At 32.0% G+C, this 25,133-nt stretch overlaps 1 protein-coding gene across 1 annotated transcript in view; it reads left to right on the top strand.

Moving 5' to 3' along the window:
• Positions 1–597: 597 nt before the first annotated feature.
• LOC124366689 (DBIRD complex subunit ZNF326) overlaps positions 598–25,133 on the top strand; it is a 53,787-nt gene continuing 29,251 nt past the window's right edge. Inside the window, exons 1-6 of the mRNA XM_046823289.1 lie at positions 598–713; positions 10,700–10,742; positions 12,431–12,654; positions 13,400–13,458; positions 14,463–14,549; positions 19,317–19,726. Of these exons, the coding sequence (XP_046679245.1) occupies positions 10,720–10,742; positions 12,431–12,654; positions 13,400–13,458; positions 14,463–14,549; positions 19,317–19,726 (803 nt within the window). The 5' untranslated portion in view covers positions 598–713; positions 10,700–10,719. The remainder of the gene's footprint in view (positions 714–10,699; positions 10,743–12,430; positions 12,655–13,399; positions 13,459–14,462; positions 14,550–19,316; positions 19,727–25,133) is intronic.

Raw genomic sequence — 25,133 nt, 5'->3', positions numbered from 1 at the left:
CTGCTGGACCATAAGGGTTTTTTTTTTACTCATCGTAACATAGGTAGAATACATACGTGATTGTTATCTACTCCTGAGTTTTCAGCATTGATTTTTTTTGTCTATTGTCCATTATCTATTGTCTACTAAATGTACCTTTTAGATCTTAACCTTATAGTAATAAATCTTAGTGCTTCCTACAATTTTTTCTTTTCTTTTTTTTTGTATTTGGAAGTATTTAATGTTCTAGATTCGCCATAATTACAATATTGTCAAAACTCGTTGAACATTTAATTTTGACAATAGATTGAGGCATTGCATGCTAGTTGTATTAAATATAATTTTGAATTTGTTATAAATTAATTTTTGTAATGTGATTTTATACAAAACTTAAAAATACCTGTCTGCTCTGTTTTTATTATATAAATAATTTTTGCATTTCGTTATTATGTTTAAATGTTATGTAACTAATTATATCTTAAAGTAGCATAGCCAAATTGTTATATTTTTATTTTTTTAAGGGCTTTGGTCGTTCCGCATATTTCTGGCGTTTTGTTTCTTTCTCCCCATACCTATCTATACCTTCCACACCGGTTACGCTACTTCTGATTCTTCTCTTCCCTTCCCTCGGCTTCCTCCTCTACTATACCGCCATATTATTTTCAGAGTTAGTGAAGATAGTTATTGAGTGATTACACAAATTCTCTGCATTTAGTATTCAATCAGATCAAAAGGTGAGTATATTTCTTAAACAAATTATATTAATTTTGCGTAAATTATTAAGAGTTTCTAAATAGCTAATGTTCAATTTTGGTATTAAGCTAGATGCGTTACCGGTGATCTTGCTCGACTGGGTGCGAAGGCTGCGAGGAAAGATGTATGAACTATGTATCTTTGAATAGATACTTATCCCATATATTCATACCTTGTTTGAGTAATTATTTCTCGTTAGATTTAGCTGCAATTTATTGGTTGAAACCCAGTTCCACCACCAATGCTCTTCAATCTTCTAGGCATATAGCCTAATTAGTCACTGTAGGCTTAGTTAACCCTAGAACTAGCAATGGTAAACAAACCTTGGTTAGGTATTTTTGGTGTTTTTCATGGCCGGCCTATTTAAAAATTCGGTATTTATTTACATTAGCGTGACCATGGAAAAGGACTTTTTTTCATGGGTTGGGCATTTATAGCCAAGTATTATTATCACAGGTGCATATGAACTGGGGAGAAAGTGGTAATTCTAAGCAATATATGGGTCAACCTCGATTTTTCTCATATTACAATATAATGTCCCAATAGTCAATTAGAAAAGGAAATGACTAGAATTTCTTGCCGGAAAGCAGTTATAGGGAGCAGGCAACTCATATTACAATATAATGTTCCAATAGTCAATTAGAAAAGAAAATGACTAGAATTTCTTGCTGGAAAGCAGTTATAGGGAGCAGGCAACCGCGAGAATTACCTATTAGTGATCAGGGGCACTGACGTGATCTGGGCTTCAAATTTGGAACTACTCGAGTTAATTTTTTTTCTCTAAAAGAGCAAGCAGCGCGAAGCGCTGCGCAGCGGGCAAGCATCGTGCGTGATCTTCGTCTATACTGAATTGATTCAGGCCAAAGGAATGACACAGATTCCTTTACCAGATTTTTACGGAGATTTTGTATTGGGCGGATTATATTGGTTTACTTTGCTTTCCAGCATGTAATTATGTGTTTAAAATTGTTTTACATACATTACCTACATTATATTGTAATATGTAATAACAATTTATCAGAAATTTTTAATAAAAAAAAGGATCACGCACGATGCCTGATGAGGTTTGGGTATTTCGCCTTAAAAAGGTATTCACCCAAATACCCCACAAAAAGAGTTTATCCTGCCGTAACGCAGAATTTTATCCTTAACACTTCTCCACGTCCGCTCGATGGTATTTGTTTGGGCGTGAGTGTGTGGGTCCACAAACTCCTTTGAGTGATTCACTGTCTCATGTACAAACCCCTCGTCCTCTAAGTAGTCGTACGCACGCCAACAGTCACTAATAATTTTACTTCCCGGTAAAATTTTGGGTAGGGTCCAATAAGCGGACCCGGTTTTTTAAATTGAAGAATATAATCATCGATACCTAATATTCTATGTAACCTAATATTCGCATATCGAATCATAGACTATCAATCGATATAAAAGTATTAACAATCATATGTTTTAAATTAAAATGTGAATTTAATGATGTAACAAATAATAAATGAACATAACCAAAATCAGGGAAACTCATAACTTTAACTAAATGAAACAGAACGAGAACAATCAAACAGCAAAACCAAAAATAATTAAGAAATGATAACAAACATTGGGAATAGAAAATAAATAAATAAATTTGTCAAACTATCTACATGTCTTCACCTGGGTAGCAATTTTTTACAGCTTTTAAGAAATGGTTTGAAAACCGTACCTCTCTTCTATATAAATATTCACAGAGGTGATCTGCGAGAAGGTCGGCTGGGATACCACTTCTTAGACTACGTTTTACGGCTCTCAACGAACTTTCAACTGTCTGATTGTTGGCACCAGTTGCTGGGTTTAAAAAGTTTTCACTATGGTTCACAGTAAAATGGACAAAACCACAATCACTTAATCCAAAATATGCTTTCCACATATCTGTAACTATGGTTGTTCCAGGCTGCACGTGTTTTAGTATGAGAGGAATGAGAGTTTTTGCATCTCGTTTGTTTTCAGGACAAATCTCTATCCTATATCTACTCCCACGTTTTTGTCCTTCCGGTATAGTTTCTATTAAACCTAGAATCCAGGTTCCTTCTACCAACCTCCCTTTGTTATTTTTACGTTTAATTTTACACTCATCAATTTCCACCACCACTCCAGGACCTCCAAGCTTTTCTTCCCTATTAAACTTATCATCTATCCAAACAAAACACACTTCCCTGCAAAACGACAGCCAGTCAGATATCGTACTTCTAGATGGACTGTGTAAATCAGAACTACACTCAAGAATTAAAAAATCATAATTTGTCTGATTTCTGGAAAATAAGTACATTAAAGTCACAATATTGCGCAGTCCGAACTTTGACCCTTCAAAAAAACTATTCTTCAGTGCGTTTTTACTAAAGTTCTGTCCACTATTACCTTCTTTTTTGCATGTTAGCTCCTCTGACAGTTATATTTGTTACCTTTCCACAAATATCACATAATGGATTCTTAGGTACTAACCCAACATTCTGAAGCCATAAAAAACATGTTTTATCGTCTTTTAAAGCAATTTCGTGAAGCTTCCTAAGATTGACAGCCATTTTTAATACACAATGTTACTTATGTGAATTTTAAAATATTACCTTAATTGTATTATTTGAAAGTGTTTACAGCTGTTCATATAGATTATTTAAGTTAATTGTTAAAAATAATTAATCAGTATCGATTGATTATGTCGATGGTTATGATTAAGTAATATCGTTTGTCAATTTCGATATAAAAAAACCGGGTCCGCTTATTGGACCCTACCCCTTTCACGATCTTTAACAGAGTTTCCTTGTCCCTTTTATCTACCGGTACTTAAAATGAGGATTTAAAAAAATCGTAGCTCCTTTGATTTTCATTGCTGACGAATTTTTTTTCAATATTGTTTTCAGGAAAAAAAATGAACATACCTTTCCATGGTCACGTTAATGTAAATTGATACCAAATATTCAATAAAAATATACGCTAGTGGCTGCAGTATCATAAGCGACCACCAACACAACTGTATGATGATTATGAATGATCAATATTCATGACTAACCAAAGGACTGAAAGCAGACTGTCAAAGACTAAAAACAAAATGTCGGACCAAGTAATTAACATATAAATATTAATATTATTGACACATTAATATATATTTATAACAAAACAATTACATTTAATTACCTTATGTATTTTCAAGGATAAATGTAACTGCTTGTGAATCAAAGAAGAAATGTACATCACTGTTTTTGCCGCCATTAGTCAGTAACGAAACACATGATTTTACTTTTAAATGTATTTCCAAACATAATTTTACTTTGAACTAATTTTGAGCGAACTGAATTAAGTTTTATGCTTTTAAAATCGTATTAGGCCTATTATAAAGTGTGTAAAGAAGGTCTGGCTGAAATTTCTGATTCTCCCTCCACCTCTATGTTTACCATTTGGTCTTCACTGAATACAGTGTCTTCTCCTTGTCTCTTGACTACTCTTGAGTCTCATCAGTTTCGTTCTGGAGATTGCGCTTAGGTGCTCCATGCATCAATTTCCAATTGTAAGCGAATTTTCTGGACCAAATTCCTTGTTTGTACCTGTAATCTGCTAAGTTTTCTCTACTACCTTAATCAGCGTACGTAAAGCTTTGTTTTTTGCTGTCAAAAATGGAGCTAATTTCATCAAGCATTTCAATAGGTTTGAGATGACTGTCTTGTACTGCTGGATCAAGTAGATTAGCTGCAAGATGAATTATAGACACACCAAATTCTTTCCTAGCTTTGAATTTAGTCAAGATTGCATTTTCTACAGCAGATTGCAGTGGGGACGTTGGTAACTTCTCAATGAAAACTATCTCCAAGTCATTGAATTTTCTGACTACCCTATGAACTTGATGGTCATTGGATTAAAAGCCATAATAAAATGAACGATTGGGTTCATCAACTCAATCACTCTGCCAATTCTTATCCAGAAAACATCATCGTCGAGAACTCTGTTTTATATACCAGGCTTGAGGTATGATTGCACATTTTCGTCGACAGCCAATGTTTGTAAGTTAACTTGGACTGCAAACTCTGAAAGCAGAAAAGATGGATGCCCCACCTAGGCTTTCCTGGCAACTTAAGTGAAAGTCTACCTTTGAATGCCTTTTATCAGTTGATAAAAGGATATCCACTGATTAAACAGTACTAGTAAAACATGGCTGTGTTTTTACATCCTCAACTGCATTAGCTATGCAAGTTTTCATTGTGTGACAGCTTAATATATCTGAACACAATAGATGTACTTGGTGTGCTAGGCATCCAACAGGTACAATATGAGAAAACTTGTCCTTTACTAAACGCAATGTAGCTTTCGTGTGAGCTGCATCATCACCAATCGCCACCAGAAACTTTTCTGCTCCATACTACTCTATTATATTTACCATAAACTGAGCAAGGTAATGAGCATCGTGACTGTTGCTCTTAGTCATCACAAACTCAACAAAAGTTGGTTCGGGCTTTGAAATTTTGAAGGTTAAAATCAGTTCACCTTTGAGGTTACTTCAGCATGCAGATGGAGATTTTTTTGTCTCCTCTGGTTGCTTATCTATGTTGCCTTGCATTCCTGTTTACTGTCCATATAAACAGAAAGAGTATAGTTGATATTTTGAAAGCAACTGGAAGGATTGTCTGATATTGAAAAATCTATCAAAAGTGGGTGGTTAACCATTGACAAGGGTGATCCACTGGTCCTGGTTTGTCAAAATCATCTATTTCAATTACTAATGGCTCATAAGAGCTTTACTATTGAATAGGTTTTCCAATAATTGTGCCTAGTTCAAGTACTTTTTTTATTCCTGAGGGAACTTAAAACACTTTTACATATCTTTTCATCTTGTTAGAATGTGACTGTTTATACTCCTTAAAAAATATTTACAAAAGGCCCCTTTTCCTCTCAAGTTGAAAATGTCCAAAATAGGTCACTTTTTCTTAACAATTTTGCACTTAAATGACAGTTTTGCCCTTTTGAGGTTAGGCTGTAACACAAAGAAGTGGTTAGGTTTTCTCATTAACAGTTGCTGGTGCCGTACTGCTACTGCCATCCAGTGTGTTGCCAGTCCCATGTTGTGACACCTCATTTGAAAGGTCTTGATAATAGAAGAACAGTGGAAACTAGAGCTTTCTATTTCAACCCAGTACAAAATGGCAGCTCATTGAAATTAATTAAAAAGTAATTGAAGCAAAATATGAACATCCACATTCATAAAGTAATTAATTTCAATATACAACCACTTTCCTTACAAACCCAAACCTGTTTTATCTGCTGCAGGGCAGGCCTCCCTTATCAGTCATGAGAAAGTCTAATATAATTTTCAGTTTCTGGTTAGAATTAATTTTGTAAGGTGTTGGGATAGAAAGCTCTAGTTTCCATTGTTCTTCTTTTAGCAAGATCCTTCAAATGATGTGTCACTTAATGGGTGTTTACATTTAAACATTTTGAGCTTCCCCCAAATCCTCATTTTGGGGAAATGGGCAAAGTTGTAACGGTGATTAAAAAGTTCTCTTCTATTTCCTAGAAAGGTGTCCCGAATTCCATCCCTCCATATTTATCCATCAAACATTAAACAAAGTGTGTCTATAATATTTTACTCACACTGTATTTGCACTACTGCAATATCCAACAACACTACATATTTAATACAACATTAAAACACAAATAAAACTACTAAAACTTGGAATTATACACTGCTCGGCACAGACGCAAATGTAAACAACGCTGACAAGATGGTTTTCATAACAAACCGAAGTTGTTTTCTGTTACATTTGGAACGGTTGCCACACCACAACAATAATAACAAGAAGAATAAAACTTAAGTTTTCATAACATTTGTCTTCCTGAATCCAATGGTGATTTATTCGACATCGTCTTCTGAAGGAGATGAAGATGATCCAGCTATTGCAAATGAAGAACAAAAAAATAAAGCCACCAAATTAAGAATAAAATATGAGGCTGAACCGGATAAAACAAAGAAAGAAATATCCATAGAAAATAACACTTCATTTGTCTCATATTCCAGTCCAAAGAATAAGCTACTTGTGAAAGACGAGGTAACTAATCGTATATTTAGCCTTAGGTATAAATACTAAGTAAGCAATCTCTCTCTTCCTTACATTAAAATATTTGCCTTCATCTTCAGCTTTTCTACATTAGAAAACAAATGTAATTTTTGATCATGATATATTTTGTCAAACTATAGATATTTTTACAATATTATTGATTAAGACATGTAATGCTGATATTTTACAAATGTATTTAATAATTCTGAGGCTATTAATTTCATTTTATTATTAGGCTATCCATGAGGCTCAAAATTCTTCCAAGAAAATCGGTAAAAATGACCGACTTTCTACAAAGGACATCGATAACCTGCTAGCTACTGAAGAAAGTCAAGACATGTAATTTTTGTACATTTGTTCTCAAATATTAATTTTAAGATGTTTGATTTGTCTTTATTTCAAAGTAACGTTTTCATTAAAATAATTTGTACTATTGAAGTTCTTTTTTTTCAAACGCATCTTCCTTCGTGTCCTAACTTAAAACGCATTATCCAAATAAAATCTTGTCACAATGGTTTTTAATATTACATTTAATAAATCATAAATTGATTTGAAGGAAGAAATCACTTCTGTCACGTAGGTTCACTTCTGTCATGTACAGTTCATTTCTGTCACGCTCGATTCACTTCGGTCACTTGCAGAAATGTATTAAAATCGTTTAATTCCTATGAAAAATAATTCAATTTAACATTGTTTTCCTTGTTTAAATACTACTCTAATAGCACATGATAGGTAGTTAAGTGATGGCATTGATTTTAGCTTTTTATAAGTAACTTTAGCTAACTAAACATCGTAAACGCATATTTTCTTAGTTGTTTTTAGGAAAAAATGAAACATTAATCTAATATAACAGTGTTGAATCCCATACATATACAGATAATACCGTAGTTATTTAATAAAAGTTAGTATATTATGTTTCTTGGTTTTATTTTGGATAGTAATGATAAAAAAGGGAGCGTGACCGGAGTGAATATTTTACATGCTCTATCACACGAAAAAATGTATAAAATAAAACTAACCTGAAATTGAGCTCTGCTGTGATGAAGGTAAGTAAGTACATTGTTTAAGGTTTATAAACAACAAAGTTGAAAGTATTATCTATAATTTTTTTATTTAACAAAGTTTTGTTAAAATTATCCCATTTTGTGATTTTGACCCATATACATTTTGACAGTATAATAGATCTAAGCAAATTATTTTTCCTTAAGTGCACAAGTGGTATTTTGTGGCTATGAGTATTGTTTATTTATACCATTATTTTCTGGTTTTAAATAATTTTTATTGTAAATCCTAAGTAGGTTTAAATAAGGAATATAATTTTTTGAGCATTAAATATAAGTTTATTGTTAACATAATGATTTAAACAAGCCCTTGTTTGCTAACTTGGTACCACACAAGCGAGAAAAAGGGTAGCGCGTTTAACTGAAATTCAATGCTGTATATCTCTAAATGTAGTTAAGTCTCAGTCATAATTTTTTTATGAGATATTCCTATTTGTATAAAGAACATTCTGTAAAATTTTCATTTATTTTCATGCAGTCCCTTTTTAGTTATTAACCCTAGAAAATTGACATTATTAGGCTTTCGGCCATTTTTGAAAAGTTCTAGAAAAAAAAAGGAGAGCATTCTCAGGGCTAAAACTTTTTCAGTAGGTAGTTATATTAGTTTTCAACAAAGAAATAAAATATTAGTAGTGAGTCTCTTTTCCTTCTTAAACTTTTATGGTCTTAAAAAGTAACAATTAATGATTTTCTTCCGAGATTTTGCAGAACAAGTTTGACTGACTTTCTTGCACAAAAGAAACATTATTATAATGTCAAATTGAAGTTCATTTTATGCTGAACACACTGGTTTTTGGATTATTCTGATATCTTTAAAAATAGCTTGGCAATTAAACTTTTCGCAAACCGCGTATTTTACTAAAATCTGCAAAACCGCCATTTTAAAATGGCCGCCAGGAAAAACTATGGCTTGTAAAATTTTTTCAAATAGTGTTTTGTGATTGTCTACCCATAGGGAACTCATAATAAAAAAATTAGGCAAATTAAAAATGTTGAGCAACAAATTTTATTTTTATTGGGTGATTTGAAATGGATTGACCCATTATATATATATATATATATATATATATATATATATATACTGTATATAATTAATTAATTATATAATTGCTTGAAAAAGATATATGAATTGTAAACTGTCACAATTCATTCCAGATTATTAAAAAGCCATTTCTATTAACCATTTACATTACCCCCAACCTGTCATATTTGTTAGTCTAACTTGTGCTGAAAGCAAGTGAGTTTAGGTTTTCTAAAAAATAGATATCAGTACCAGAATGGGAGTTTTATTTCAGTAACTCATGTAATACTTTTGTTTTGTGAGGTTAACTGATATGGCAAAAAATGATGCTCGTACATCGTAGATAGAACTAGTTTTAACAAGAGTCAATACTAATTACAAAACAAAAAAAGACTATATTAAAGATAAAATCTATATTAAATAATTTTGCTACCATTGAGACTAAAATCCAAGTTTATGAAGTGAAACAATAATTTGGTTTTGAGACAAGTTCCTATTTATAACACAATTTTAAACGTCCCATATTAAAAGTATAGCCTCAGATTCGCAGCAGGCAGATCCTTCTGGGGCTAAAATTAAGATTTCTGCAGAGTACCATCGTTTCTTAGAAGTACTGTAGCACATTTCTTTACATTACTTTGAGAAAATAGGTTAGTATTTTTAATTATTTTAGTCTTAACGCTTTTAACCCTTTCAGGGCCAGGACCAAATATGAGATGTTGCAACATTTTTTCACATCTCATATCCCCTTGTGACTAGTCAAAAGTGCCTGGCTAAATTTGGCGATTTTGCAGACTCAGATTAAAATTTACAATATTTTATACATATTAGAAAATGACTATAACTTGTTGCACCAAATTACTCGTATAGATATATACTATCAACAAAAAAATATATAGATGTAGTTTTAAGTAATTTAAAATTTAAAAAATAATTTTTGAATAGATTACGTAAAAAATTTTTATTTTTTAAATTCTTTTTGCAAATAACTAAAAAAGGAAAAATAATTTTAGTGTGGGAAGCTATTTTGTTATATTGTACATTTAGAAAGGAACAACCATGCAACATTTTGTGTTATTTCTCTCATAAATAAATTTTTTTATGACACATTTTGTATAAATACGCATTAATTGTACTTCGCAACATTTTATAAGTGTTAAAGCAACTGACTCTTACATTGCAAGAAACTTAAAATAAATATTCACATTATGGATGTACCAGTAAACAGATGATTGTAGGATCCATAAACAGTTTCAATACAGTTTAAAAAAACACTATTTACCACGAAATGTTTACAAAATTTTATTTGAAATATATTTACTCTTTTTCTATTTACAAATGTGCTATTTACAATTTCTCTTCCGTGAGATCGCAAATTGTCAGTCATTGTAACTACTACACACAATAGCTAAGCATGTAACAACTAAACACTACTAATATTTACAACCACAAAATAATATAATGAAGAAGAATCGATCATACAATAGTACGATTACACTAAAGCATAAAGAATTAACAATAAAAGATCGAGTCAGCTGATAATGTCATGTGACAATTATGAAATAAAAATGCATAGACCTCCAAAATAAAAATGATATTCATATTAATTATCTACAAATATACCAGGTAATAAAAAAAACAAAACTTTAATCATTTGACGTCGTATTTATTTAAGAAAACTACTAATATCAAGGAGACTATATGTTGCCGCCCGGCGCTTTTCGCATATGTCACCGACGGCAATATTTTGCCGCCTGGCCGGGGAAGGGTTAATCTGTGTTATTTTCAAATACAGTTCTTTGTTGTGTTACAGGTGTTTTCTGCCTCAACCGGCATGAGTTACTCTGGATATAAAAGGTAAAAATTACATTTTCATTCAGATTTAATTTTGTTAAGTTTAACTGCTTAGGATCCACATTAAATTCATATGATTAGTCTCTCATATTGCCTGACCAAGACGATGGCCATGGTCGTTCTTTGCCTCAGGTTAGTCAGGTCATTGATTTATGACCTGTCCCTCAGTTTGGAGAGCTACACCTAGTAAGTGGCCTTGCTGTTTTGCTGTTCAGCTCATTAGGCCTCTAGGTGTGGCACAGTTATAAAATGCAATTTTTATCCAGTTGTGGCTGGAGAGTGCTGCTATCTCTTTGCCAGATAAGTAACTAAATTAATATTTCTCTATTTGCAGCACATACCATTGTAAACATAGTCCAGAATTATTTTTATATGACTGTCATTGTCACTGTACTTGCTATAGTGTAACCTAACCTGTATTATTAAAATACTAGTGCATATGAAGCTCAAAATTTGGAAACAAGTCTATATTCTGTCGGTACTAGGGACCTAATTGAGACAGATTATACAGGGTGTCCAAAAAGTCCCGGGTCAGCTAAATATTTGTCAAAATATTTAAAATAGAGCTACAAAACCTTACACAAAGTTACTGGACGTAAAAATCTATTTTATCACATATTCAGTGATCCGCTACTTCTTCAGGGGGGCGGCCCGTCAGGAGTCAGAAGAAAATCTTAAATGTAAGCATAGGTTGATATGTATATCAAATAAAAGGTGTTTATTAGTAGAGTACAGAGCCACAAACCCGACCTCAAACGGATAACCGAGTCAAAAATGGCAGCCGTTCAAAGATGGCTTGAGTTTGCAACTTAGGTTAATGTAAAAAATAAACTGATGAGCTTTTTGATTTTAACTTAACTAACCCAAAACTGTTTACAATTAATTGTTGTTGTAGAATAATAAGTTTCGTTATTTCTGAGAGGGATCGGAGTTTTGGGTTAGTAAAGTTAAAATCAAAAAGCTCATCAGTTTATTTTTTACATTAACCTAAGTTGCAAACTCAAGCCATCTTTGAACGGCTGTCATTTTTGACTCAGTTATCCGTTTGAGGTCGGGTTTGCGGCTCTGTACTCTACTAATAAAGACCTTTTATTTGATATGCATATTAACCTATGCTTACATTTATGATTTTCTTCTGACTCCTGGCGGGCCGCCCTCCTGAAGAAGTAGCGGATCACTGAATATGTGATAAATTAGATTTTTATGTCCAGTAACTTTGTGTAAGATTTTGTAGCTCTATTTTAAATATTTTGAAAAATATTTAACCGACCCGGGACTTTTTGGACACCCTGTATATTTATTCTGCAAATAAAAATACTTTTAAAACAGATCAATATATAACTTAATTACATATTACTTAGTTTGTTTAAAAGCAAATAATAAATAATCAATCGATAAAGTTTCAACCTTGAAGCTAATAATTATTATAAATTATTTGAGAATTTCATTTTTAATTTACAAAATAAATTTTAAAATATATTGTTTATTTTCAATAAATCTTAGTTTATATTAAAATTTATTTGTAAGCACATAAAAAAGTTATTTGAAATAGTTTTACAAAATCTTTTCTATTAGTTTTTATTTTAGCCAGACAGCCACAGATGTGTGATGCCTCGACTCATACTGGTAACCTCTGGGCTAATACATGGTTTTCCCCTTAATTGATTAAGTAAGGTATTTGTTTGTGGCAGCTCCTCCCGTGGAAGTCGAGGCTTCATACGAGGTGGTTACCGAGGGTCAAGCCGTGGTGGTGGTGGTGGTGAAGGTGGTAGCTGGAGAGGAGGTGGCACTCGAGGGGGTTATATCAGCTCTAGTCGAGGTAGCGGTCGAGGCAGCCGCTTCTCCAGTGGTGCTAGCAAGTGGGACAGGGAAGCTTCCTCAGGATCGTACGAATCACGATCCAGATACAATTCAGGTGTGTAATCTAAATATCACTGGTATTAAAAGATTTTAGTGATTCTGCAATTGGCAATCATATTCCTGTCTCAGAGATTTTTGTTTGATTTGACAAATTATTAAGCATGAATGATGGATTATGGAAATATTTGTGTTATAATAATGTGATTTATGAAATGTGCATACATTATGAATGAATCAAACACTCATACTAAGTTAATTTATAGAAATACTATTGTTTTACTTTTAGTGTAAGAAGTGCAACAAATTTTTTAATTCACCCACTGTAATTTGTTGTGTGAAGCAATGGTATAAAACCTTTTATGATTAATGTTGGTACATGCCTTGAGCTGCTGTAAAGGTGTTAAATTAATAGGGGCCATATTGACTCCTATTATTTTACAGAAACCAAGAAGAAAAAGTAACTAATTTGATTGCTATTTTACACTTTTTATTTTGAATTAAAAATAAAAATTGAAAAAGAATTGCATATTGATGGCAGTCTATAAATTAATAATGTTTATGTTCAGTAATCATTCTGTGGTTGTTTGAAAAGCCCTGCCTGCTTCAAATCCAAGTATCTCCACTTTGAAAAATCTTGCAATATGATTATGATCTTTGGATCCTAGTATTCTTCACCTGTCATGGTGGATAGTAGAGACTGTCAAGCCGTAATACTGGACTAAAAATCTTTTGCTGGTATTGTATTCTATTAAAAGATCATTTTAAAAGAAGCGATGTATATGTGGGTATTGTTTACTTAGGCGGAGACCGCTATTCCAGTCATGGCCGTGAAGATAGCTCCTATCGCTACCGTGGTGATGTGAGTATCTTTTAGAAATTGGAATTTATGTAGGTCCACTCTAATCATGTAATTACTGAACAATTTGTATGTATCTTAAATATTTTACTGTGGTAGAAAATAAATATAAAATGTGTATTATTGGAAATAGATAGCATAATAATAATAATAATTGCAAACATTACAGTGTTATCAGTTGTGTATTATTGGAAAAAGATAGCATAATAATAATAATTGCAAACATTACAGTGTTATCAATTTTAATCTTTAAATGTTGAAGCTTGTAGGCGAATATATTTTATTTGATGTTAACATCTGTTGGAGCCTGTAGGCGAAGGTATTTTATTCAAGGCTAAATCTGTTGGAGCCTGTAAGCGAAGATATTTTATTCAATGCTTGCTAAAATCTATTTCCACTTAAAATGTTTCAGTTGTACATTACGCTTATGGTAAATTATAGAAACATTAATTATAAATAAATTTTAAAAAAGTATCACACTGTTGTACATGACCACGTAACCTAGAATAAACTGTGAATTTAACATATCTGGAGTAAGTTGGAAATCTTGTAGAAAATCTGTAAAATATTTATTTTCTCACAAAGAGGAATCTCAAGGTGGCCACCCAACTGGGAATAAGCCGGAAATTTTTCTGAGAACCGGGAATTTGTTTAATGAACTGGATAATGCCATATTATTTGTTAAATATCATAAATTGTTAATAATAATATTATTAGAAATTAGAAAGATTAACTTTTGTCTATGAATTAAAATCATATTCCTGGCTTCTATAAAATCAAACACAAAATTTGGTTTAAAAATGTATTTTAAAAATTATAAATATCTAGACACAGAAACTCTCATTTTATAGTTCTTGAGCAATTGACTGAATCTGTTTGGACGAGTTAGATAAAAATAAAATATCAGTAAATAATAAAACCACCATTCTATATCTACTATAACTAGTTACATGACAATTTTATATTATTATGTTGTGTACCTGATTAAAGCTTGATTTATATTGCAGGATAGCCTAAGCAGCTACACTAGCCGAGACCACTCCCATCGCTCTTCCTCACCTGACCGTAAACGAATCAGAACAGAATATGTTCCTGTGAGTTGTTATATCATAATACAAATATTAGACAGCTAACTAACTGCAATTAGCATACAAATCAGAACAGAATATGTTCCTTTTAGTTGACATTTAATAATACGAATATTGGATAGCTAACTAACTACAATTAGCATAAGATTTTCTTGTATCTAGAAAATCTTTCTTTAAAGATTAAGGATTTCTATACAAATTCCTTATGTGTTCACTGGTTTTTGTTATTACAGATATAATAAGAGCTTCTCTATATTTATAACATGGAGAATTATTTTTCGTTTTTTGGAGACTGATCGAAAAGTTCTTTGAATCATACTTTCCAAAACCGAACAAAGCCCCAAAATGTATGTTTTAGTATAAAAAGCCAGTTTTTAAGGCAGATAAGAATTACAAGTAATTTAATACAAGAAAAATCTGTAAATAACATTTTTTAACGAAGCTAGTAAATGAGTGACGTGAATTTGGTTTTGTTTGAAAAGGATATTGTAGTGAAAAAAAGGTTTTTTAATTCGAAACTTATGTTCCGAATCTGGTTAAAAACCAAAAACAAGAGTAACTCAATTTCAAATAATACATGTTAACCCTTCGTACGCTGAAAGCAAGTTGTATAAAAATGCTCTAATGCTCAATAAAAAAATTAAAATAATTTTTAATTTTTTCAAAGTTATATATTTTTTTAGGTTTATTGGTCTTGCAACTGATGAAAACACATGATAGTTTTTGTATTGCTTTTGTTTTATTTACATATGAGTACATATACATGTAAATACACACGGCAGTATATAAAGTACAATAAACTTTTCTGAAAGTAGCAAAAGTTAGCACAACAGTAATTTATATTATTTATACAAAATTATTAGATAATGAAGGGAACAAATCCATGACAAATATGGAATATATAAAGAACACAAAATGGTACAAAAATAAAAAAAGGCACACTAATATTGGACTTGTGTGTGGTAAATCTCTAAACACTCATTTGGGTGGAGGGCAGGCTAGGCCTCACGTTTTACATAGATATATAGTTTATCACATTATCGATATGGATAACCTCGCACAACAGACAGTTTAAGCAGTATAGCAGGTTATAAACAATATAGAACAATACACAGCGGCCGCTGGCAGCTGATTGTCACGCGCGAGTATTTCCGCTTAGAGCGTACAGCTTGCTCACTGGCGATGGCGCAGACTCACAGAGCCCGTTTTGATTGGTCCCAGCTGTTTTGATGAATCGTGCTTCATATTGCGTCATATTAGAACACCAAATATTCACTCTCAAGCATTCTGGCAGCAATTTGTAGAACTAACGTAAATATATTGCGTTGTCAGGGGTTTCCGCGATATATTCCGCTTAGAACGTATCGTGTTAGATTTACTCGGCGCAATATCCCGCTTACAGCGTACGAAGGGTTAAACATCTAATGTTAATTTTGTTAATAAAAAATTACTTTCAAATTTCTGTTTTAGTTACTGAATTTATATGATAAACAAGTTATTGTACACCAGATGCCTGCCATTTCACTGGATTATTGGTATTTTTTGTCTCGCCTTCTTGACTCGAAAATTAATATTTTTTAGTCTGGCCATATTAGAAGAATAATATGACTCAGAATGGAAATATATTTGTACTTCAAATAACTAAGAGAAAAACTTGACCTTGGTCTTGTAATAAATATGTGATACAAAATAATTTTTTGGAACTTCAAATCTGACAGAATTCAACCTCATATCAAACAAGCAAAAAAGTGGTCACTTACTCAGATGTTGTCACTAATTTAAAATTTATATTACAACACTTCAGTTGCCTTTGAAATACAATACCTTGAAACAGTAAATCATCATAACTGCAATGTTATTGGAGACATTTAACAGTTATAAAAATCAATAATTTGTTTATGACTCTAAATTACGTGTGAAGTAAAATGTTTAAACAGTACTCTGCAGTTTTAGTTCTATACAATATATGAAGTGGCAGTCGGTCACTCTCGTTTCCATAAACAGATTTTTCTGACAATTCTGGGTACTTTAAACTCAGAACTTGATTGTACTACCTCTGTGGACAGGTTTGACTTGCATTTTAAATTGGTAGCAATCTTGACCATTCCTCTCTCACAGTTTGTCTTTTCCAAATGTAGGACTTAAGATGTTTTGTACTCCATTTAATCCAACTTTCGATGTTTGATTTTTTTAATATTTAGGGTATGAATAAAGATTTAAGTTCTCTAGTGTATGCCAAAAGGTTTATTTCCTCTTCAGTTATGTACAAGAAATGGTTTATTGTAATAAAGTTAGAGGTTTATTGTGGAGACACATTGACTGTGAATGCTGCATTTCTACCTTCAGTCCCAGTAGCGGCTGGAGTGGATGTATGAACCCATTGGTGTAGTTCACTTTTCAGTTTTTTGTGATTCTAAAGTAGTAATTCTCCCCCTCCCCCCCCCCCCCCCCAAAAAAAAAAACAGTATATATAACATGGGATATTTCAAAATGGCCTGAATGAAACATAACTATAACTATTTTCAAAAATCTTGACTCTTCATTTTACTTGAGTTTGTTTTGTTTATATTTTGCAGACTAGCCTTCTTAAACTAGCATGGGAAATTATAGTAATATTATAAGCATTGCAGGCTCTAACTTTAGGTGTAATACAGTTCAAATATCAAAAGAACTCAAGAAAGTATAGGTAATTAATTTAAAAAATATAATTTTTTTATTTCCAGTAAATTGGCAAGTTTTTGCAAAATTCAAAAGGTCTACTGAAAGCATGATCTACTGACACACAATCCATTGAAAAACAGACATTAGAACCTAGTTGAGCCCAGATTTTGCAGCTTAATGTGGTGCTGGGACAACATACTGGAAGGCAAAAATGTTGGATGATGAAAAAGTTAAATAACACATACTTAAGCTAACGTTTGTATGTGTTAAAGTGATTTTAATTTTAATAGGAATACGTTGCTCCCGTTCACAAAGTGCATAGCAGCAATGTTAAACAGAGCTATTTAGTCGGCTGCTACCCTAATATTTGTATACATTATAGCTAGTGAATGTAAATAAATATAAACATAAAAAATTACATGTAAACATTGGTACTTGCAGCTTTCGTAGAGAACACTTGTGCACTGTTAACTCATGTAGCAAAACAGAAACCTAGAGGCAAACAACATGTTCTGTCTACCTAAGTGATGTGAAATTCTCTTATCATCATCTTTGTCAACTACAATGCAATTTATGCAATTTCGTGTTGTCAATTATCTTGATTAACAGCTTTCTTTATCCACTATTATTATCCAGATCAATAAAATAGATTCACACTTAATCAATACTCAGATATCAAATAAGCTCCATCAATAACATTGTTTATCATTTTCTCGTTCCATCTTAATTCGTACTGAGTTGAATAATCTGACGGTCCAGATTACTTGAGAGTTAATCGTACATTGTAAGTCTACGATCGTACTGAGACCATGAATTCCAGCTCGGTTCTCACTAGCACTATATGTGTAATAAATGTGAAATAGCCAATGGGTTGACAATGATATGCCATTGGGGGATTTTTGACACATACAATTTTATGTATATGAACTGTCAACTTTATTTTTATTCTATAATTTTGATTTTCTTAGTTACGGCTTAGTCTATTGCCAAAATAAATATATTAATTTAAAATTAAATATTTGTATATGAAACACCTGTATGTTAAATATGTTTTAGAACTTAAGTAATGTTATGTGTCCATTATTTTGTGTATTGGTCAGTTATGTGAAAATTACTATGTTTGAATAATTTAAGAGAACAGGTGGTTTGAAATTTTAACAATCAGAACTGCCCCCTAATAAAATAATATTTTGATCTGTCAACCTCCTGTTTTACTTGACATTAAAAATGTATTCCTTTCCAAAGATCTACACACATTTTATACCTATTTTTTATATTGCTGCAGAATATTATATAAAAATAATTGATTATAAAAACAATTTCATAAACGTTTTTAACTGGATAGAATTATATCTGGATTAAATTATAAATAGTTGATTGATAAAAATATAGTATACCCTTTCTAATTACTTATTTTTTTGTAAGTAATATGTGATTCAAATATTTTCTTCGCTAAAGAAACATTCTAATAAAGCTAAAAATAAGTCCTGCAATTAGGTATAATGTGATAAGGATTAAACTTTAGCAGAAGCAGTATTCTTTCACCACTTACTTTCAGAAAAAAACAATTTTTCCATTAAAAAAAAAAACAAACTCTCAAAATTGTAAGATCAAATTATAATTGAGTAATTTTTTAAACAGAACATTGTATACATTTTCCCTACTTATTAATTTTGAGCTTAATTATTAGATACCAATGTTTCACACAAATAAATAGAAACAATCCTACAAATAATACAATTGCAAGCTTATAGATAAAGTTGTTCACTGAATTGGAAATATCTTGAACTATTGAATAGGAATGAAAATTAAAATATTAAAAATGAGAAATGTTAATTTATCTGCATATTCTGATATTCCACAAGTCACGAAAGAAAAGAAATGTTGAGATACTGAGGTTCTACATTGAACAATTTGAAACAAATTTAATGACAGAGAAGAAGTTCCTAAAATACCAAAATGGGATGGAGCGTTTTCCACAAATTAATCAACAACAATAGAATGTATTACTTAATTATAAACTAAAGGAATGTTGATGATGTATCAATTTATTTATCAGCCCTTTTATATTTTTTACTGATTGTGATTTATGTTTGAAATGATTTGATGCAGGCATCTTCTATGCACCGTAGCCACGATTATGGTGATGTCAATGAGTACTCATCCCGTAGCTATGGGGGCTACGAAAGCAAGAGGATTAGTAGCTATGGTGGAGGCGATGAGAGAAGAAGCTTGTTCAGAGAAGAGCGTGAACGGATTCGCTCTGATGATTACCAGTTCAGGAAACCAATCAGTATTGGGAGCCCCCGCCACTCCACTCCGAGAGGCATGTCGTATCGAGGCCGTACCTTCTCCAGGGGTATAAGGAGTGGATTCAGAAGACCTCCAATGTCCTACAGAGGCGGACCAGGGGGTTTCTTGAGAAAACGTAGTCTGATGGAAAGCTATGGCATCCGGAAAAGGATTGTCACTAACAAGACGCAAGAATATTTGCGTCGCCTCAAAATGTTAAGAATCCAGAGGTAATTTTAAAAGTGGATGCCTGGTTTTAGAAATCTCTTGTAATAAAATAATGAAGATGAATTTGAGATGTATTACTGTGGGCAAGAAACAAATGGTGTTGTTGTCTTGTCTGAATTGTCTTTACATTTTGAAAGGAGTTTTATTTCTGTTGGACAATTGAAGATAAGAGTTGAATGGAAATTGGGAGAATTTTTCACTTGCTCAAACAGTTTTCTTCAAATTAATTAACAAAAAATGTATAAAAGGTATAGAAATATATCTGAGGATTGAATTGGCAATTTATGTATCAGAACTTCATATGGTTGTGGGTACAGAGAGATTATCAGGAAATAGATGAGTGGATCATATTCATGTGTTGTGGACATAATCGTTACTACATTAGCTTCTGCAAATTAATGGTTACATATGCTTTAGAAAATGAATAAAAATCACATGGTTTATGTTTTTTCAGTATATTGTAATCTGAAGAGAAAATTTGAACCATTACACAAACAGTTTTTAAACATTATTTACTGGTGTTCAAACTGATCAGTTTGATTTTGTAACCAAAATCACTTTAAAAGAACAGAAACCCATGTCAGCAATGGATTACATAAAGTGATAGTTCTGATAGAATGATAAAAACATTTTTTATATTTTTGTAATTCTGAATCTACGTATCCTATATATATATATATATATATATATATGGATTAGTAAGATTTAAAAGGAATGACATTTGAGATGTCTTAAGTAGTTATTTAACGATTCGTAACTTAAAAGTTACGCTTATATGAGGAGAGGGTAACAGTAAAAGAACCAGGGGCCATATTAAGCAGAGGGCAAATAGAAGAAGAAAGATGAGATTATACTTCTTCAGTATAACAAGAGTGATCTCTAACCCAAAATATACAACACTGGTATAATATCACCAATATGATGAATGATAACATTTTATGTTAGTAATGTTCTGTTCCAGGAAGGTCAAGTATAAAAATGATTACCATCAATCAGCTATTTCGGTAACAAGGTGTCATATAGACAGATTTTATTTGATTCTTAGGCTATTCTAATTCTGTGCTTTAATTGTAAGTAGAGTTTATCAACTACTGAGTTTGCATAACATTTATATTTTCATTATAAAGTTTTAAAAACCAAAGTATTCAACTTGCCCATATTGTTATCTTTCAGTATTATAATACAAGTTGGTGTGTGTAATGTAGGCTATTAGTTCTATTATAAGCCTAAATTGCAATTTATAATTTTATTTAAGTATAAGCAGAGGGATATATCCATTATAATTTTTTGACAATCGTTTCAGTCATAAAATGTACAGGGTGTACCATGAAGAGGTTTAAAAGTTTGATTTTATATTACTTGCCCATTTATACACAGAACATTTTCAAACTCTACACAATTAGTAAAGTAGGTTTTAAAAATATTTTGTGAAAATTAAAGCTCCCTAACAATTGCAGAAAGAAAATGGTAACATTGCAAATGGAATTCATTTCTGGAATCACCTGATTTGATTACTGCGTTGCAGTTTTAAAGAACAGCTGTTTAATAACGCTCATTGTTGAAAACAGCTGTTCTATTGAAAAAGATTGCTAGTGCAAAACAAACAAAAACCTAACCTACTCCTTTACAGTTTTACTGATATTGAAGTTCAAGAATTGGCTTTTGAAGTTAAACAAAAACTGAAGTGTTGTGCGTGTGTTATTGCTTTTGGCAACTTTACAGTAGCAATTAGACAATTTTAAGTTGCCTACCCAGGAGTTGAACCACCTAACAATCCAACAATAACTAAGTGGAAAAATCATTTGTTAGAAACTGGAATTGTCGTAAAAAAGGACTCTAGGAAAGAGAAGTACTAGTATGCGCATCAATGCTCCGCTCTCCAGGTAAACCGAAATCACTAAGGAAGGTTCAAAAGTCACCTAGTCCATAATCTTTTTGAAGATGATCCGGACAGGAGAGTGGAATTTTGTTCTTGTATCATAGAGTTTCATGAACTAGATCCTAATTGGAATACTCAAATTGTTTTTTCAGACCAGTCCACTTTATTCTGCAATGATGCTGTATATAGGCATAATTGTAATTATTACAACACCGGTAATCCTCATATTCTTGAACAGACTCTACTCAAATCAAAAGGAATTACTGTTTGGGCCCGTCAGTTGTAATGGGGTGCTATCTTAACGATTTTTCAGACTACAATGACTGGTAATAGGTATGAACAGATTTTAAATGAACAAGTCTTGCCTCATTTTATGGTTCAGAAATGGATCAAGCAATCTTCCAACAAGATGATGCTCCTCCCCATTTCACAAATCCTGTCAAAAGATTACTAAATGACAACCTTCATGGCTGTTGGATTGGTCATGGAAGTGATTTTTTAGATTAACCATCCTGATCCCCGGATTTAACTGTGTGTGATTTTTTTCTATGGAGTTACTTAAAGGAACAAGTTTATGCTCGTAGCTTTAATAATGATGAGGAATTAAAACAATCGATTGAAGAGGAACTTCTTCGTATACCACAGAATTTCTTTATAAGACAATCGATTCATTTGTTAAGTGCTGTTATCAGTGTGTCGCTGTGGATGGATTACAGTTAGAATAATAGTGGACTGTATAATTGTAGGTTTTTTAATGTGCTATGTTCTAATTTTCTGATTGAATGCGTTATTTCTGTAGAATATGACAATAAATAATTTTACAAAACCAAAAATACTGCTTTTAAAGTATAGATTTTCAAAATGCCACCATTTTATTTCAACAATCGCTAGAGAACTGAAATTTTCCAAAATATTTTTAAAACCTATTTAATGAATTGTGTAGAGTTTGAAACTGTTCAGTTCATAAATGGGCAAGTAATATAAAATAAAACGTTTAAACCTCTTCGTGGGACACTCTGTATATAATATGTAGTTTGTATTCATGATACTCAATTTTGATACTAAACTCTCAAGTTTTGCTTTTACTGCTTCTCAATAATTTGCACAAAGAACTGCAGACATTTAAATGGGGAACTACACTAATTGTACTTCATCCAGACTGTTCAGGGTTACTCTTCATCGTTGCAGTAAACACAATAATGATTGGTTTTGTAGTTTCATAGTTACAAGAATTTAAGCATTTTACCACATGATTTTGTACTTTTTGGTAATATTTGATATTATTTAACCAAAAATTGACTCCATTCACGGATGTCAATAAACTCCTGTGGTGTTGTGTAGTTTTACGCGGAAAAACTGCTACACTTTAACGAAAAATATGCAAAAATGTTTATTTATAGTTTCAAAATACATATTTTTATTAGAATTTCGAAAAATACAAAGTGCTGGCATGTGATAAGAATGGAGATAATGACTGATAGCAATCATTTGTTCTGAATTGTTAAAAATCACTTCAAAATGATTACGCAGACTTATTAATATCAGTATAAAAGTAATAGAAAACACAATTATATTCATAAAGTAGGTCTATTACGTTATATGTAAATGTAAACCAATAAATTAAAGGGCAAAAGAATCATACTCTAAATGTGGCTAAGAACTGAAAAAAATGTAATGATACATTTTAAATGTATAGATTGAGATTCTTATTTTTCTTACTACAGATGAGCCATATCCAATTTTATATTATGAGAATAATGCATAAGTTTGGCAGTATACAGTCTCTAAGCAAAAGCTCAAATAAATTGTTGAGGTGTCATCGTTTTTTAAAACAAACCAGTTGCTGATGTGTACCAATTTTAATCGGCTTCTTCCATTTACAATTCCTTTTATAAATTATTATTAACATTTTTGTACTCTTGAATGAAAACTAAACTTAATTCTGTTTTTTTTTTTTATTTTAAAATGGCAGCTAAAAATATTAATTTTAGGAATTCATGAATTACATCATATTGACTCCAGTTGTTGAAATAAAAGTTTCTTTTCATATTTACTTTAACATTTAAGGCTTATTTTGGTGTCTAACGTGGTAATTTTGTAAAATAACAATATCCTTTACCTCAAATGTTTTTAAATTTTTAATTGCTAACACGAAGCAGCATAATTTTGTTTGTTGTTGCAAACCTATACAGTTTTGTATCTTATACCTTTTATAGTTTCAACAGTTCACATTAGATTGAAAAGTGTTTTTCAGACTAATTTTTATGGTTTAAAATTTTGTAGTAAAATAATAATGGTCTAGGAAGCTAGAGTCAATTTGCATTGCTAAAGCACACAATCTGACTTCTTGAAACCAATAGGAGAACTTAAGAAATAAATCGATCATCAACTGCATTAACCCTTTTAGCCCCGGCGTCCGATATATCGGACAGAGGTGGTCTAGCTAAAATGCCCAACGTCCGATATACCGGACGTCTCGAGAATTTAATGTAGCTAATAATATGTCCAAATGCCATCAGTTTCGGTATAGTAGTCGGTGAAGAAACGGGCTACATGCAAAAACAATAAACCTTCCAATTGGCATCGTATTTCGTCGTCGTTGAGCGTAGTTTATTTGTCGATGTCAGCTGTCAGACGACTTCAGTTGCATTGTTGTTGTATGCTGACTTATAACCTCAATTAGTTTGCGTGATTGAAAGCGGTTGTTTTTCGTGTGATTTATTGTATTATTAGTAAAAAAACATGAATAAACGTAGTAGAGAAAAGTTACCAGTGAGTGAAAACACTTTGATAAACACTATTATTGGTACTTTGGGATTATACCGACAACACCCAGACATGAATCGTTATTTGACATTTTGCTTCTACTGATTACTAGATTAGCGTAGAACAATATTTCGTCAATATAAAACAGGAATTGTCTTATCGCAAACCCCTCCCCATCCTCAGACAGAGGTCAAAGTCGAGCGTCTAGTAGATAACGTGATTGCAGAGTCTCGCCGCCCGTTCAGCTGGTGCGTCGCTTTGTTGTACTTCCGTGTTTTACCTCTACATTTCTCCAAACACAAAAATTCAATAAAAACAAACATGATCAAACTAAAACTAAACTCTTTATTGAAAAAACACTCAAAACTTGTTTTTATTCTTGATCACACTCCGCCACCCAAAATGCGAGTGCCATGCCTTCGCGCTGATGTCAACGAAAGAAAAACATCCCTCGAGATAGTACCTATCAGTAAAATATCAAATTCTAGAGGATCTGATCAGAAATATAAATTGAATTGTAATGGAAAGGCAATTATGTACTGTGCAAATCATGTGATGCCGCGTGGCCTGTCGTAATCGGGATTCTCGAGAAAGATAAGATAACCGCGACAACAATACCGATAACAATGCCTGGAAATGCTTGTAAGTTTGTAATTAAAGAGTTGTTTTTTCGTTCTATCATGTTTGTTTCTATAAATTTATATTTTTGTGTTCTTCATACTGGTGTGGTCGGTATAATCCCAAAGTGCCCTATTATTAGTGGT

This window comes from Homalodisca vitripennis, chromosome 1, assembly GCF_021130785.1.
Source record: "Homalodisca vitripennis isolate AUS2020 chromosome 1, UT_GWSS_2.1, whole genome shotgun sequence".
NCBI lineage: Eukaryota > Metazoa > Arthropoda > Insecta > Hemiptera > Cicadellidae > Homalodisca > Homalodisca vitripennis.
Note: the sequence above shows the minus strand (reverse complement) of the source record. Positions and strands in the feature narration are given on the sequence as shown.